The sequence below is a fragment of the Caretta caretta genome, chromosome 8 (assembly GCF_965140235.1).
Source record: "Caretta caretta isolate rCarCar2 chromosome 8, rCarCar1.hap1, whole genome shotgun sequence".
In the NCBI taxonomy this organism is placed as follows: domain Eukaryota; kingdom Metazoa; phylum Chordata; order Testudines; family Cheloniidae; genus Caretta; species Caretta caretta.
The window spans coordinates 57,309,402-57,322,178 of NC_134213.1; the positions used below are offsets into that span (position 1 = coordinate 57,309,402).

The 12,777-nt window shown below is 39.5% G+C and overlaps 1 protein-coding gene across 2 annotated transcripts in view; it reads right to left on the reverse strand.

Moving 5' to 3' along the window:
• Nucleotides 1-12,777, reverse strand: part of TPR (translocated promoter region, nuclear basket protein) — a 71,917-nt gene that overhangs the window by 32,776 nt on the left and 26,364 nt on the right. For both annotated transcript variants that reach the window (XM_048862573.2, XM_048862572.2), the window contains exons 20-30: nucleotides 11,815-11,955; nucleotides 11,475-11,643; nucleotides 8,870-9,036; nucleotides 7,601-7,753; nucleotides 6,819-6,935; nucleotides 5,152-5,355; nucleotides 4,855-5,039; nucleotides 4,215-4,362; nucleotides 3,081-3,218; nucleotides 2,031-2,162; nucleotides 360-490 (exon numbers count right to left, since the gene is read on the reverse strand). In XM_048862573.2, the coding sequence (XP_048718530.2) occupies nucleotides 360-490; nucleotides 2,031-2,162; nucleotides 3,081-3,218; nucleotides 4,215-4,362; nucleotides 4,855-5,039; nucleotides 5,152-5,355; nucleotides 6,819-6,935; nucleotides 7,601-7,753; nucleotides 8,870-9,036; nucleotides 11,475-11,643; nucleotides 11,815-11,955 (1,685 nt within the window). The remainder of the gene's footprint in view (nucleotides 1-359; nucleotides 491-2,030; nucleotides 2,163-3,080; nucleotides 3,219-4,214; nucleotides 4,363-4,854; nucleotides 5,040-5,151; nucleotides 5,356-6,818; nucleotides 6,936-7,600; nucleotides 7,754-8,869; nucleotides 9,037-11,474; nucleotides 11,644-11,814; nucleotides 11,956-12,777) is intronic.

Genomic DNA, 12,777 nt, shown 5'->3' on the forward strand with positions numbered 1-12,777 from the left:
TTGCCAAGAGATAAACAAAGTCAGTACATTTTGATATTGCTATATTTTTGTAATGTCATAATTCACCATGAGTGAATATATATTCAAAGCAAAGTACCCACACTAAATCAAATTATAAAAGTTAAATTTGGAGTCATTTGGCTACTTATTTTATATGTCCTGTTTCCAAATAAATTAACACTTCACTTTTTATAACTACTGAATAAAAGGCATTAAATTGCTGAACAAACACCAAAGGCTTAACACTTATATAGGGGCATTTAGGAGTTTTGTTTCCAAATGTTGTCTTATTTTAAATATTACATAGTAAAACTGACTTTTAGTATGCAGAACTTTCCAAAAGTTTCCTTATACTGTACCTTGCTATTTCTGCTTTAAGCCTGCCTGTTTCTTCACTCATCTGTTGTATGCGTTTGGTATTCGCCTCCTTCTCTGAAAGGAGTTTCCGATATTCTTCAAGATCAGAGTCTTTCTGTTGGCTCAGTAAATGCTGAAAGATATTTATAATCTGATTAGTCTTGATTCTTGCAAAAAGAAAACACATTTCATTCTACAGAATCTATACATGTTGGTGATTGTTGCTTTTGTGCTCTGTCAATGGTGGTTTAGAACTGCATTCTAAGTTAGGCATGAGATACTGTATAAAAAAGGATGACCATGTTTACACTAAGGTATAACCACTAATGTATCACCACTGTTGCACAATTGTGATAAATCTCAAAGAAAGTATACCCCTGAAAGGTATCACTGGAAAAGTTTCAGAGTGGTAGCTGTGTTAGTCTGAATCAGCAAGAACAACGAGGAGTCCTCATGGCACCTTAGAGACTATGGCGTTTTAGCCCATGAAAGCTTATGCCCAAATAAATTTGTTAGTCTCTAAAGTGTCACAAGGACTTCTCGCATTGTTTTTATTTGAAAAGTTGTAATCTGTTGAACAATGTTATCCTGTTTATATGCGTGTATTATCATTGCATATGAAGTTATGAATCTTTGCTCTGTGTTTGTATCTTAAACATGTTTTATTCCTGGGTAACACCCACAAGACAGATTTACATCAACACCAGTCAGCCATGGTTGATGAACCATTAAGGAGAATCAACTCTTCCAGTAGGCCCCTTCCAACTACACCTTAGAGAGCATGTAGACAATAGATGACTCATGAATCGGCAAGGGCATGTAGAACATGTGATCCCTGACTCCATGTTTGAGACTAATTTTCCATGCACATGGACTGAGAATATAAATGGAGACTGTGACATTATCTCTTTGTCTCTTTCTTGCTCCACATCTCTGAACCATAATTTCGATAAGAAAGGGAAAGCTTTAAACAGTGGACTGAGGACCCCCAACCCAGAGAGACTAATTACAGACTGGCCAATTTAACATCACTGCTATTATCCTGATCTACAAACTCTGATATCAACTGTAACGTATATGATTCATTTTAACCTTTTAATCACTCTTCTTTTCCGTTTTTTATGAATAAATCTTTAGTTAGTTACTAAAGATTGGCTGAAGCATGTTTTTTGGGTGAGATCCTGAAGTATATTTTGATCTGGGGGTAAGTGGTGGGTTCTTTGGAACAGGAAGAATATAATATATGTTATTTCTGGTTTTAATAATCATTTATCACAGATAAATAGTTTGTCTGGGTGATGCATGAGGGGCTAGAGGGCCTTAAGGGGACTGTCTGTGGCTCCATAATAACTAGTATGGTAATTTGGAAGCACACATTTGTTACCGGCTTGATGAGGTCTTAGGACAGAATACACCACCAGCCTGGGGTATATGCCCTGTATTCTAGCAGTCTGACCTCAGATTGGCGCTCTTAGCTGTGTCCTATACCAGGCAGAGTGACAAGGCAAACTCATGTTATCCTAACAAATTCAAGCCTTCTTAATACATATTCACTGGTGATGTTTCATAAATCAAATTCATTTCAGTCTTCCACCACTTTTCAGGAGATGGGGTTGATCTACCAGCATTTGAGTTTTTTCATTTGGACATCCTCTGTAAAAAGACGCACTCACCTGGGTCCGGGCTTTCCAACGTTTGACATCCTCTTCCAACAGCTTCTTTTCTGCCTGAAGCATTCCACTTTTTTCACTTAGCTCAGCATTAGACTCTTGTAAAGGTAGGATGTCTGCCTCTAGCTTACGCACCTGGAAAATCATCAGGTGTTAAAATATACCCCCATCTCACTGGGGGATCAGAGGGGATGTTGGTCAGACTGGCAGAGTGATGTACAGCCCAGAAGGAGAGATGGGAGAGCACATGCCTGAGAAGGCCATGACTAGGGCCCTCCTCCTCCTGGGGTTCTCCACTGGCCAGCCAGGGGAGAAGTGGGAAAGTTGATGGATGGTGGAGCACAAAGGCCAATTTAAACCCCTTTCGAGGGTGTCTCCACTGGCCAGTGCAGATAAAGTCTGAAAGATGCAGCACTCCCAGAAGTAAATGACACAAGATTTCACTGGTGGAAAAAAAGAGGAGGCGTAAAACAACTTGAGGTCCCCCTTAATATCTTCTGCTTGCTTTATGGGGGTGGGGGGAAGAGGACGAGAAGATTCAGAAGTGAGCTGAGTTCTAGGGATAGACTGATGAGGGTCAACCCTGAGTTATTGCTTACATGATGGGAGTGGGAGCCCTGTAAATCACACTGGACACCATTAAATTCCTGGTCCGTGAGATAGGCCACATATAACACTCGGCAGAAGTGCTAAGTTAATAAAATTGTGGCCCACCACTTCAGCCCATCCCCTGATCTTTCTTTTATTTTAACGAGTGTCCTGATCAACAGCATATTGTTAATCAAGAGTCACTATTGAGTTTCTACTTTATTTAAAGCTGCCTGCAACTTTCTGTATAGTAAACAGGGCCTTGTCCTCTGACATTTTAATTATATTGAAAATCCTCTCAGTAGTGTGATTGTCTCCCACATTATTTATAATCAAGTTTTACAGCATACAGTTATTGCAATTAGCAATATGTTATATGTCTAACAAACCCAGATGTTGATTCATTCAAGTTCTCCTTCAAATACTGAGTGTCTGAGAATTTTGTGCATAAGTCTCATCACTAACCTTTGCCTGCATTTGTTGTAGTTCTTGTTCTAGCCTCTCCTTCTCTTCTCTCAGCATCTTGTTGGTTTCTATCAATACATTCATGGTTTCTGTCTTTTTCATTAGTTCTTCATGCTGAGCAATTGTTTTTGCTGTTATCTGTTAGGTCAAAGAAAATCATCCAAATAACTGGTTTAGCTTTCTTTGGACATAAACATTCAAACAACGTTCATTGGTATTAGACTTTAGAAAACTATCACTGTACATAAAGTCGTGTAAAAACTTTTTAAAGAGTTAGATGAAGAAATTAATATATTGTTTAAAAACCCTGAAAATAGCAGACTTCCCCATGTGATTCTCTGTACCACTTCTCCAAACATTTCTTTTGACTGCTTCCTAAATATCTGTTCTGCACAACTATACATGTTAAAACAAGTTTTCAAAGCATAATTGCTATCCTGCTTTTGACAGGTTTCAGAGGAACAGCCGTGTTAGTCTGTATTCGCAAAAAGAAAAGGAGTACTTGTGGCACCTTAGAGACTAACCAATTTATTTGAGCATGAGCTTTCGTGAGCCACAGCTGTGAGCTGTGGCTCACGAAAGCTCATGCTCAAATAAATTGGTTAGTCTCTAAGGTGCCACAAGTACTCCTTTTCTTTTATCCTGCTTTTGAGAGCAAGTTCATGGGGCTAGGAGCAAAGATAGTGCAAATGGACAAATATCAATCCCATTCCAAATACAATGGACTCTTGCACACTTCTTAGCTTTTAGCTTATGTTTACAATGCAGATGACAGGCATGCTTCCCAGCTCAGGTAGACAGACACATGCTAGCTCAAAAAGAGCTCTAAAAATACTGCTATAAATAGCAGCATAGCTGAGGGTAGCACAGATGGTGGCTCAGGCTAGCTGCCTAAGTACATACGCAGGGGATCTGGCTGGCTTCAGTCTCTGACTGGTTGTGTGAGCCACTGCCTGGCTACACTGCTATTTTTAGCAAACTAGATTGAGCTAAGCTAGTACTTCTGTCTATCCAAGCTCAGAAACACACTCCCAGCTGCACAGACATACCCAGTTGAAGTAGGAAAAGACATGAATAAGGAGGAAGACATTTCAGCCAGTTGTTGAAAGTGTAACCAACAGTTCATGTACACACCTGCACCTTCTCTCTCTCTGCGTTCAGACTATCATGCAACTCCTGGAGCTCCCTTTCCAGGTGATCCACCCTCTGACGATAACGCAAGCTCTCCACCTGGGCCACCTCAAACCTAGTTTCTGCAATCTCCTTCTCTCGGCGTATAAATCTGTAAGAAAGGGGGACATTTGAACTTAAGTGTAAGAAGGAAATTTAAATCTAGACACCCATGTCAGAATGAGGCCAGCTGCTAAAAGAAAATAAAAATGGCAGTTGGCCGAAGAGACCCAAAAGCAAATCCATGTATCTACCAATAAATAGAGGAAACAAGAACACTTGATCCTACTCTGGGAAGGTGTCACTCTGTGGAATGTTCTTGGCACCATCGTTTACCAGGAGGTACCAGGCCCTCCAGACAAGTCTCTGCCTTACATCTTTTCCATATGATAGCTGGGACCAATCAGCAGTTGCAATTCCACCTATCTCTGCTGCTACTGAAGCAGGGGAAAGGCTGTCACCATAGCTAATACCATTTAAAAATTAATCCACTTTAATTTTGAAAAATTCTGTTTTCCAAAAAAGAAAATGAAGATGAACTAAACAGTTCAGCAAATGAAATTACTCACAATGACTATGGAAAATAGTTTAGGATTAAATTTACCGGAGAATTTCTAAGATTTGTTCTTGTGATTTGCCTTCTTCATTAAGAGAAACATTCAATGCACTTGGCATGGCTTCCTTCACAGAGGTCACCATCTTGTCACTTAGATTTTCCAGTTGCTCATGTAATAATCGGTTTTGTCTTTCTAAGTCTTCACAGCGAGACCCAAGCTTTGAAGTTTCATCCTACAACAGAATATTTTTCTGTTTGGTCATGATGAATTTTAATTTGCATAGGTCTGAACACTACAGATATCTATACACTTCAGAAAAGTCACTGGAGCCAGAAAAATCCTACCTTTAACATTCTCTCCCGCTCTTCCCATGAGGCTTTGCACTCCAGAAGTGCAGATTCAGCTTTCTGAGTAGCTTCCTCTAACTGCTGCCTTATTGCTGAATTCTTAGCAACTTGACTTTTAGCAGCCTGCAAGGCCTCAACGTCAGCAGCATGAAGCATCAATTCCCGCTCATACTTATTTTGAGCTTCTGAAGCGATCTTTGCCTGTGAGAAACAGTGCACTTTGTTATTTCTTCAAGTATATCACATACCCTCCATAGCTTTCCATACTTGTTAAAAAGTTACATAAATATAAAAAGGGAAATTTCCCAATATTAGACTTGTCTTCTCTTGTAGATCAATCCTGATAAACAAAATAAGCCACCAAAAATAAAATCTAAGCCACCTCCTCAAAGTGACCCTATCCCTTAACCCATGTGATTCTCAAAAGCCTGAGAAAACAGATATGCAGATCTGAATATATCCCTAAATATTAACACTGACAACCAGCTGGATGAAAAGCCCTTTTATATGCCCTTTCACCAGCCCTCTTCCTTTAAATTCTGCATCGAGAGGGATAGGAGCTTTTCAAGCACTTCTGCTGATTGCAACTATGGAGAGAGGTAAATACAAAAGGGGCGGGGGGGGAGGACCAGCAAAAGATTGATTCAATCTTATTATCTGACACATGAAAACCCCCAGCAATTAAACACTCAGTCTAGATTAACTACACAATTGAGTTTTCTGAAAGAGTTATTAGAATTTTCAGATGTAGAAAAATAAGCATGACTAGAATTCACTGTAAAAACCAGCCGTTACTTGACACCAAACTTATCTTCTCAGAGTATTGGCAAAAATGTTTTGCTACAGTTATTGCTGCTAGCATGCACTCTAAGTAACTGTCAAAATTGGGTTTGGAAAGAAATTTTCCCCTAATATATATGGGTGAGAACTTTAGTTTTCACCTTCTTCTGGAGAGTTAAGAAAGAATCCATTAAGATCAGTTAAGTACACCCCACAGTCAGTGTTCCCTCTAATTTGTTAAGTCCATGTGTTGAATGAATTTTGTTATGTGCACCAATATGGAGGTGATGTTTGACACATCACCTTCACATTGGTACACAACAAAATTCATGTGGTGGGAGTGTGGCTGAGGGGATCGGAGTGTGGGAGGGGGCTCAGGGCTGGGGCAGAGGGTTGGGGTGCGGGCTCTGGGGTGGGGCCGGGGATGATGGGTTTGGGGTACAGGCTGCCCCGGGGCTGCGGTGGGGAGAGAGGACTCCCCCAGACCTCTCTTGCTGCAGCAGCTCAGGGCTGGGGGAGAGGCACCTCTTCTTGGCCGCAGCAGCTCCAAAGGCTCTGGGCAGGGCCGAGGGAGGGGCGCATCTCCCGTGCAGCAGGTCCACACTGGGGCCTTATACAAGTGCAGAATTTTATATTCAAAAGTCTATTTAATTAAACACTCTAGTTATTTAAAATTTAGATTACATCAAGGCAATGAAGTACCAGGAAATGCAGTCTAGGAAACAATCATGTCATAGGAATGGACGAACTGCTCCTGTAATACCCTTCTATTTCCACTGATTTCTCTGACCAACTGCACTGAAAATTAAACTCATCCTTGGCTCCAGACAGAGACAAAGCTATCAAACTTCATCTGGCCATTTATAGCTAAAACCAAAACCTACCTGTTCCTGACAGTCACGCCTGGCCTGCTGTTCATTATTTATTGCTGTGCTTGCTCTTTGAAGAGCTTCCTGGACTTCAGATTGCACATTAGAGAGGCTCTTCTTCAGTTCAGATAGCTATAGAAAGGAAATAAAATTGAACAGACAATGTAATTTATTAAGTACTATAACACAACATGAAGAAGCAACATGAAGAGGTATAAGATATGAATAATTTAGAGGTAAAGGAGGAATTTTAAATGGTTATAATCTGGTGAAATTTAGACTTTGGCTTATTAACGTAATACAGCCATTTTTGTGCGAATTCAGGTATTCCGAGCTCCGTTTTCAGAAATAGGTAACTGTGTTTTCCCAGCTGAGTTCACATCAGTGATGCTGGTTGCACAGAAGTCTTGTTAATTTCAACTCCAACAGGAAGAAAATCAGCCATTTCCCAAATATAAAATGGAAAAATTAAAGGGTCTGGATGCCCAAATTTTGGTATACATAAACAAACACCGCATCTTGGTTTTGCTAGTGTGACAATGCTATTTCCTTCAAGCACTGATCAAAGTATAAGACAAGACAAACAGTGAAGGACTAAGTGGATAAGAGTTTAATATATGTATTTATATATTTTAATATAGCATCCTTCTAATTCAGTAATCCTTTTGTGAAATTAGCATTGGAGATTGCATTGCTTTCCTTTTCTGCATAGAAGTTAAAATGAAAACTACAATTAAAGACTAACTGTAAACATATTCTTGTAGACACAAGGAAGGTGAACATTCAGCACTCTATACCTGTTGCTCCATGTTCTCTATAGCTTTACGTTTCTCATCCTGAAGTTCTTGCTTTTCCTTTTCTGCCTCCATCAGTTTCTTTTCTAGCTGGGCTTGATACTCAGAAGAATCCTTCAAACGTGCATCAACAGTTGCACGAACTTCCTCTGTCACCTTCACAAAAAAAGTAATATCAAAAAGGTCAAGCCATCAGTAAAAGTTTAGATCCACACACACTACAGGGTACATGAGATCTGCTTGTGTTCCATACTTTCCTTATAAAGATTCACATTTTATGTTTCACATTCATGCAATATTCATTTTAAGCCAAAAAAATGGAATCTTAATCTCAGTTAGCCAAATGTCATGGGAAAATTGGAAAGTATAGCTAATGGTATTTTTGAATCACTCAGGATATTTTCAACATCCCACTGGGGGCACTTTTGAAGAGCACAGTTTCAGATAACTAGGTTTGGATATATATCAGCTGAAATATCTTATTACATATTAAAGTTTGTAAAATTTATAAAACTCATGCCTCAATGAAATGTTTGCAGTAACTACTGGAGGGGAAGAGTACTGAATGCTGGACACAGAGCGACATGTACCTGATCTGTTGGATGCCACAATTTTAGTAAAAATGATAATTTTGTCCGGTAATCAAAGTTCTATTTGGGTATTCTCTGCTTTGACAAATCAAGAATCTAAAAGACACACAGATGATTTATAACATTGGGCTGCATTTGCAGTTTAGGCAGTGATGTTTTTTACAAATAGGATGTGGTTATTTGCCTTCATGCTTGAAGTGTGCCTAGAAAGCATTCTTTCACATATTTGAAAAGTTTAATCCGTTAGGATAAAAAGTGATTATTTAGAATGTATACATAAATTGTATCTGATTCATATGCAATGCCTACATTTCCAAAGGTCTTGTGAGGGCTGAGGCCACTTGCTAGTAGAGAACTTGGAGACAGTCAGGCAAAGAGTCAGCCTTCCCTCAAATTTACAGTTCAGTTATATTAACATATGGGCATTAAAGTATGCAGGAAGACTGAATGTGCAGTTTGCTTGAAACTCTATTTACAGTAAGTGCTGAAAAGGAATGGTATAATTTCACAAGACCCTAACAGGCAGTGCAAAATACTTGCTTCTGATTGTGACATCCCATGAAACAACACAGGCTACAGAATTCCTCATAAGTAAGAGTACTAATACAGTGAAAAATATGACCAAGATGTACACTGTTATATTTAGCAAGTAATGTTAATGGCTAAACATATTGACACTTACCTGTTTTTCTTTATTAAGGGATTCTTCTAAACTAAGAACCATAGCTCTGTACTGTTCCACATTACTAGTAGTAGTCTTCAATCTTTCCTTCAGGTCATTAACTTGTTCCTCAGCTTGTCTTAGTCGACTAACAAGATCATCCACATCCTCATTTGCACTAGGCTGTCCTAAGATATAAAAATTGTAACAGGGTCGGGCCGGATGGCTACAGGAGAGTAATAGAAGGCAGATATATTAGCCCCAGGTTAAGTAGGTCCCTCTTCTTTGGGTAAGGTAACAGGGAAGGTTCCAGAGCAATCAGGAACCTTCTGGAGACAATTAAGACACACAGGCTGATTAGAACACCTGCAGCCAATCAAGAAGCTGCTAGAATCAATTAAGGCAGGCTAATCAGGGCACCTGGATTTAAAAAGGAGCTCATTTCAGTTTGTGGTATGCGTATAAGGAGCTGGGAGCAAGAGGTGCTAGGAGCTGAGAATGCATACTGTTTGAGGACTGAGGAGGACAAGCATTATCAGACACCAGGAGGAAGGTCCTATGGTGAGGATAAAGAAGGTGTTGGGAGGAAGCCATGGGGAAGTAGCCCAGGGAGTTGTAGCTGTTGCATAGCTGTTCCAGGAGGCACTATAGCTGCATTCCACAGGGCCCTGGGCTGGAACCCAGAGTAGAGGGCGGGCCCGGGTTCCCCCAAAACCTCCCAACTCCTGGTCAGACACAGGAGGAGCTGACCTGGACTGTGGGTTCATGAAAACGGCCAAACTAAGGGCTGCCGTGAAGCTCCAAGGCGAGCAAATCCGCCAATAAGCACAAGACCCACCAAGGTAGATGAGGAACTTTGTCACAAAATGCAAAAATTTGTGATTTTCACAGGAAGCAACTTAATTTCACCAGATATTACCCTGGCTGTACTTATTAATTTTTGTGGTGCTGCAAGGGAGAAGTGAGATGAGACAATACACGAGGGTAGTCTGGTAAGACTAGCCTTATAATTAGAGCCCTGTGATTTCTATAAATATCAAGTCCCACGAAATAAAATGAAAAACGTACATAAAAGAAAATAAAGCAACTGTGTCCTCCCACCCAATACCTCACCCTGCAAGGGTGGCTCCTGCCCCACAGGGCTGGGCCCAGTTCCCTGCATTGTGACCTGATGCATGGGGTGGCAGTGCTGCTCAGGCTTGGCCCAGCAACCTTTCTGTCATGACGTGATAGGGTCCCCAGGCCAAATCTGAGTGAGTGGTGTTGTAACCCAAATTTGCAGTACTATTTGCTCAAATTTGGCCCAACTGCCCTCCTACTGCCATGGAGGGGTGGCCAGGCAAAACTTGAGTGGTGCTGTAACCCTGTTCACCAGGGCACAATGCCTGGAACGGGAAGCTGGACTCAGCCCCATGGGGCAAGAACAACTGCTGCTGCAGGGTGAATGTTGGGTGGGCTCACCCTGAAACCCCACAAGGCCTCCCACCCACCACGGGACATGAGAACTTCCTCAACCCCCTACCCCTCCATGGAAGGGCCCTCCACTACTCCTGTTGGGATGGATAAAACAAAGTAACACAAAGTTTCCCAAAAGTAAATGAAAAACTATAAAAAGCTTTAACAAATTTCATGTGTCTCTACTTATCTTACCATGTCTTCTAAAAGATAAAGTGCCCTTTCATATTTGGAGGAGAATTTACACATTAAATTTGAACATTTTTTAAACTCAGAATATTTTTGGGTAATAGAGGAATAAAAAAGTATATTTTTTTTTAACAAGTAAGAATTTTCAAGATTCATAAATTTCTTTAAAACACAGTCAAACCAAATTATTTTCCAATGAATTAGAAGTTTTCCTTTAAGGCTAAGAACAAACATGAAAAATTTCAAGCCAAAAGGATTTTTCTTTTAGAAAATCCTAAGCACTAAATAAAAAGCAATAGCTCATGAGGTAAGTGCTTTCTCATCTGTAACTATTGCTAAAAATATTAATATGTTTTTCTAAATGTTGCACAGTGGAACAAATGAAAATAAATTCCTAATCAAAATGTCATAAAATCTTGCATCTTAAACACACAACTAAAGCATACATGAAAACAGGGCTTTTAAAAAAGTTAGTTGCTACCTGTTGAAAGTACACATCACAAAATCTGCAGCTTTAAAAGATACAAGGTAAAAACACTGGCCCTAGTGAAGTCAATGCGGAACCAGGATTTCACCCACAAACTTACATTGCAATTATGACATAAAATGCAAGTTCAGAAATTTCCACCCATTACCCTAAGACCACTACCGAGGTCTAAGCAATTAATTTAGATGATGAGGAAGTATAAGATCAGATGTATTTAAGAAATAGCATTTCACATAAAAGGTAAGCTTTCAAGTCTACATAGGAGGCCTATTCATTTGTCCTATTTTTAAGTCGGGTCCAACTGAATTCTTTTATACCTCATATTGGTCAAACTGTATCTGAACATGTTGGAGTAATCAGAATGGGGTTTTCTGATTTCAGAGACTATATTCCTAGATTTACACACAACACTGGACATGACTCACTCTAGTCTCCTCCTTCATTGGGCAGCTTTCAAACTGGTAAATGTTTCAGTAAGTCACCATTTCTCTTTACCTTTACCAGGAGCCTGCTGGGATGTCTGGGAGGCTAACTGAGCTTCAATATTATTCAGCTGCTGTTTCAATGTGGCAGTCTCTTTTTGGGCATTCTTCAGCAGTTCCTTTGTGTTAAGGTGACGGTTCATTTCAGTCTCAAGTTGTCTCTTAGTATCCAACAGATGAACCTGTAAAGGCAGTGTTCTTGAGTCTGCAATACCTGACACATTGCACAAAAATCCAACATAATTAATACAAGACAACAATGTAATGATTAAGCAGATCTTGTAAGCTGGTAAGCAATTTCATTTATTTTTCCCTTAAACACCAATTAGAAAAAATTGCTTACAAGTACTCACATCTTGGTTTTTGGTAAGCACATGCCTTTGTTCCACCTCATTCTCTAGTTTCTTCTTTAGTTGGGATATCTCACGCTCTAGTTTCTCTACCTGGTTGTTGAGTCTTTGTTTAGTCTCTGTCTCAGACCTCTCCAATATCACCTGATAAAAGCATGAAATGTGAATGCTACCATGTGGAACAATTCAGACAAGTGAAGAAATCCTAATCACTTAGTATGAGTTAACTCCACACCATTCCTGTTACCCTCACCCGCCCCGCACACACACAAAAAATTATGCAGCACACAATATGCTGTATCAAGATGTTACAACTAACACAGCAGAACTTGTTATCACCATGAAAAGCAAGTTTATAGTGCCTGCCAAATTTTTCTTGTAACTACACAAATCAAACAGCATGTATTTTAAAAAAGATGTGTTATTAAACAAGCGTTCAGTCATCATTAAAGATGAATTTGTTAGGAATGTTATCTTATGCAATTATTTATGAACCAAGTATTAAACACATCTCAGTGTAACAGGAAAACAAAATTAGTAGGTCAGGCAGTCACCAGAATCAAGTTTGTCAGAGTTAATGAAACAAGTAACCACTTTTTTGATCTGATCCACAATTTATAGTCAGTTGCATTTTAATGGTTATATCATCAATGGAAGGAGAATAATTCCTTGTCTTTTGAAAAGTGCACAAAAACGAAGCCCATACTGATAACAGTATTATTGCTCACTGATGAAATTGCTAAGTAACATATTCAAGTAATGAATGTTTATTTATGACTTGAAACAATGATTGCTGTTTAATGGCCTGATCCAATGCTTATTGAAGTCAATGATTTCATCAGGCATTGGATAATATCTTGAAACATGCTATTTTCATCAGTATTTTTAAAGCCCTGAATAGAACGTGCCAAGTCATCATACTAATTCCTGAAAGATCTGACAAAATGAAGTGTTACACATTTAGTG